The sequence below is a fragment of the Papilio polytes genome, unplaced genomic scaffold (genome assembly GCF_000836215.1).
Source record: "Papilio polytes unplaced genomic scaffold, Ppol_1.0 DF822178.1, whole genome shotgun sequence".
Classification (NCBI taxonomy): Eukaryota; Metazoa; Arthropoda; class Insecta; order Lepidoptera; family Papilionidae; genus Papilio; species Papilio polytes.
In genome coordinates this window covers 864,373-866,003 of record NW_013527026.1, presented here as the reverse complement: position 1 = coordinate 866,003, position 1,631 = coordinate 864,373, and the positions used below count along the sequence as shown (strand labels likewise).

The following is a 1,631-nucleotide window of genomic DNA, read 5'->3' as shown; positions in this document are numbered from 1 at the left end:
TGACGCCTGTCTTCTGTGTGGTCGTGGTATTACTGAGGGCGTGCCCTGCAGTGCTAACATGTTAAAGCGGGCACTACCACTGTTAGCTGTTCCCCTGCGACTTCATCCGCATAAAATTATGAAAATTTTATTTTATTCTTTACATGTGTCTAATAATCAATCGCAAATGTCAAAATACCAATCTATACTATGGCAATTTTGCTTTCTTGATGTTGACAGTAGCTTATGGTCTCTTTCCCACATTAGGGTTTTCATCCAAAATATTAACCCCCTATGTTAAATAGCGTGAAAATATATAGCCTAAAGCGTGACGTAAGTGTAGGACTTTTAATTAAAGAGATAATTTTTCAAAAACATGCTGTGATTGCTGACATCTTACGCCACAAAGTAGTGTGTGTCGCTTTATTATATTAGTACAGATTAACAAAAAAAATTTCACCGGTACTTTCTTTGAACGGTTCTAAGTCAGTTAGTGTCCTTAATGTAATAAAATCTTACTAATCCAACTAATATTGTAAATGCGAAAGTTTGGATGAATGGATGTTTATAATAGTTTGTAAACTGCTGGACGTATCTCGATGAAATTCGGCATAAATGTAGAGTATAGTCTGGAAAAACGACTTTATCTTTTATAATTCCAGGCGGACGGAGTCGTAGGCGAAAACCAGTATTTTATAAAATTATAATGAGCTCCATCGTTTGTTATAAACTAAACATTGTTACAAAATAAAATATAAACATTTTAATGTTATTTAACATAACTTATATTGTATGGTGAATAAAATGTTTCAAGTATAATTTATATTTCTACTAGTTATCGCACGCGACTCCGCCCGCGCCAAACAAAAACGTAAGTAGTCTGTGTGTTCTTCAAGACTGTTATTTCATCAAGATCCGTTCAGCTGTTTATGAGGTAAATTATAATTTATCATACCATCTAAACTTTCGTATTTATAATATTAGTATAATTGCCGTTGTTTAAAACTGAACATTGATTCTATGAGGTATTTAATGCAATTTTACCGGATTTATCATCAGAGTTGTGTTCGGAGTGCGAGTGCCGCTGCGCATGCGCGCGCCGCTCGCGCTCCGCAGACACCTCCGCCACCAGCTCGTCGTACTTCACCAGCTCCTCCTCCAGCGCTGATATTAATTTCTCCTGCAAACAAAAAGGCGGATTTTAAGCGTAAGGGAAAACATTCATATTATTAAAAAACCACCAACATTCACCAGCATTAAAAAAATAATTGGTTTTTAAAAAAATCCTCAAGTTATTTAAAGAAAATAAGATACTAATCTGTATTCTAATTACTTGTATCGCAGAGAACTTCTTCATAGAGAGCATCTTTGTAAATGTAACTGAATCCATTGCTGGTGTAACTCTAAAACTGTAAACCCACTTTAGAGCTTACACAAATCATTCCAGTATGACATTATTCAAGTAATAATCCAGGACTGGACCAGTAAAATGTCTCAATTAGCACTAACACTTTATAACGCTGGTTAAAAAATAGAACAAACTCATCTAAATTCTGGACGTAAGTAACAAGAGTGATTTTAAATTTTTCATATAAGCGTGTATAAGTGTACATGGTTGCAGGGCGGACAGAACCAGTCGCCCTCGGGCACCA

At 35.5% G+C, this 1,631-nt stretch overlaps 1 protein-coding gene across 1 annotated transcript in view; it reads right to left on the bottom strand.

Annotated features, from left to right (window-relative positions):
- The window catches only part of LOC106106383 (transcriptional regulator ATRX homolog), a 7,691-nt gene extending 6,950 nt beyond the window's left edge, over positions 1–741 (bottom strand). Inside the window, exon 1 of the mRNA XM_013286959.1 lies at positions 724–741. Coding sequence (XP_013142413.1) covers positions 724–741 — 18 coding nt within the window. The remainder of the gene's footprint in view (positions 1–723) is intronic.
- Positions 742–1,631: the final 890 nt, after the last annotated feature.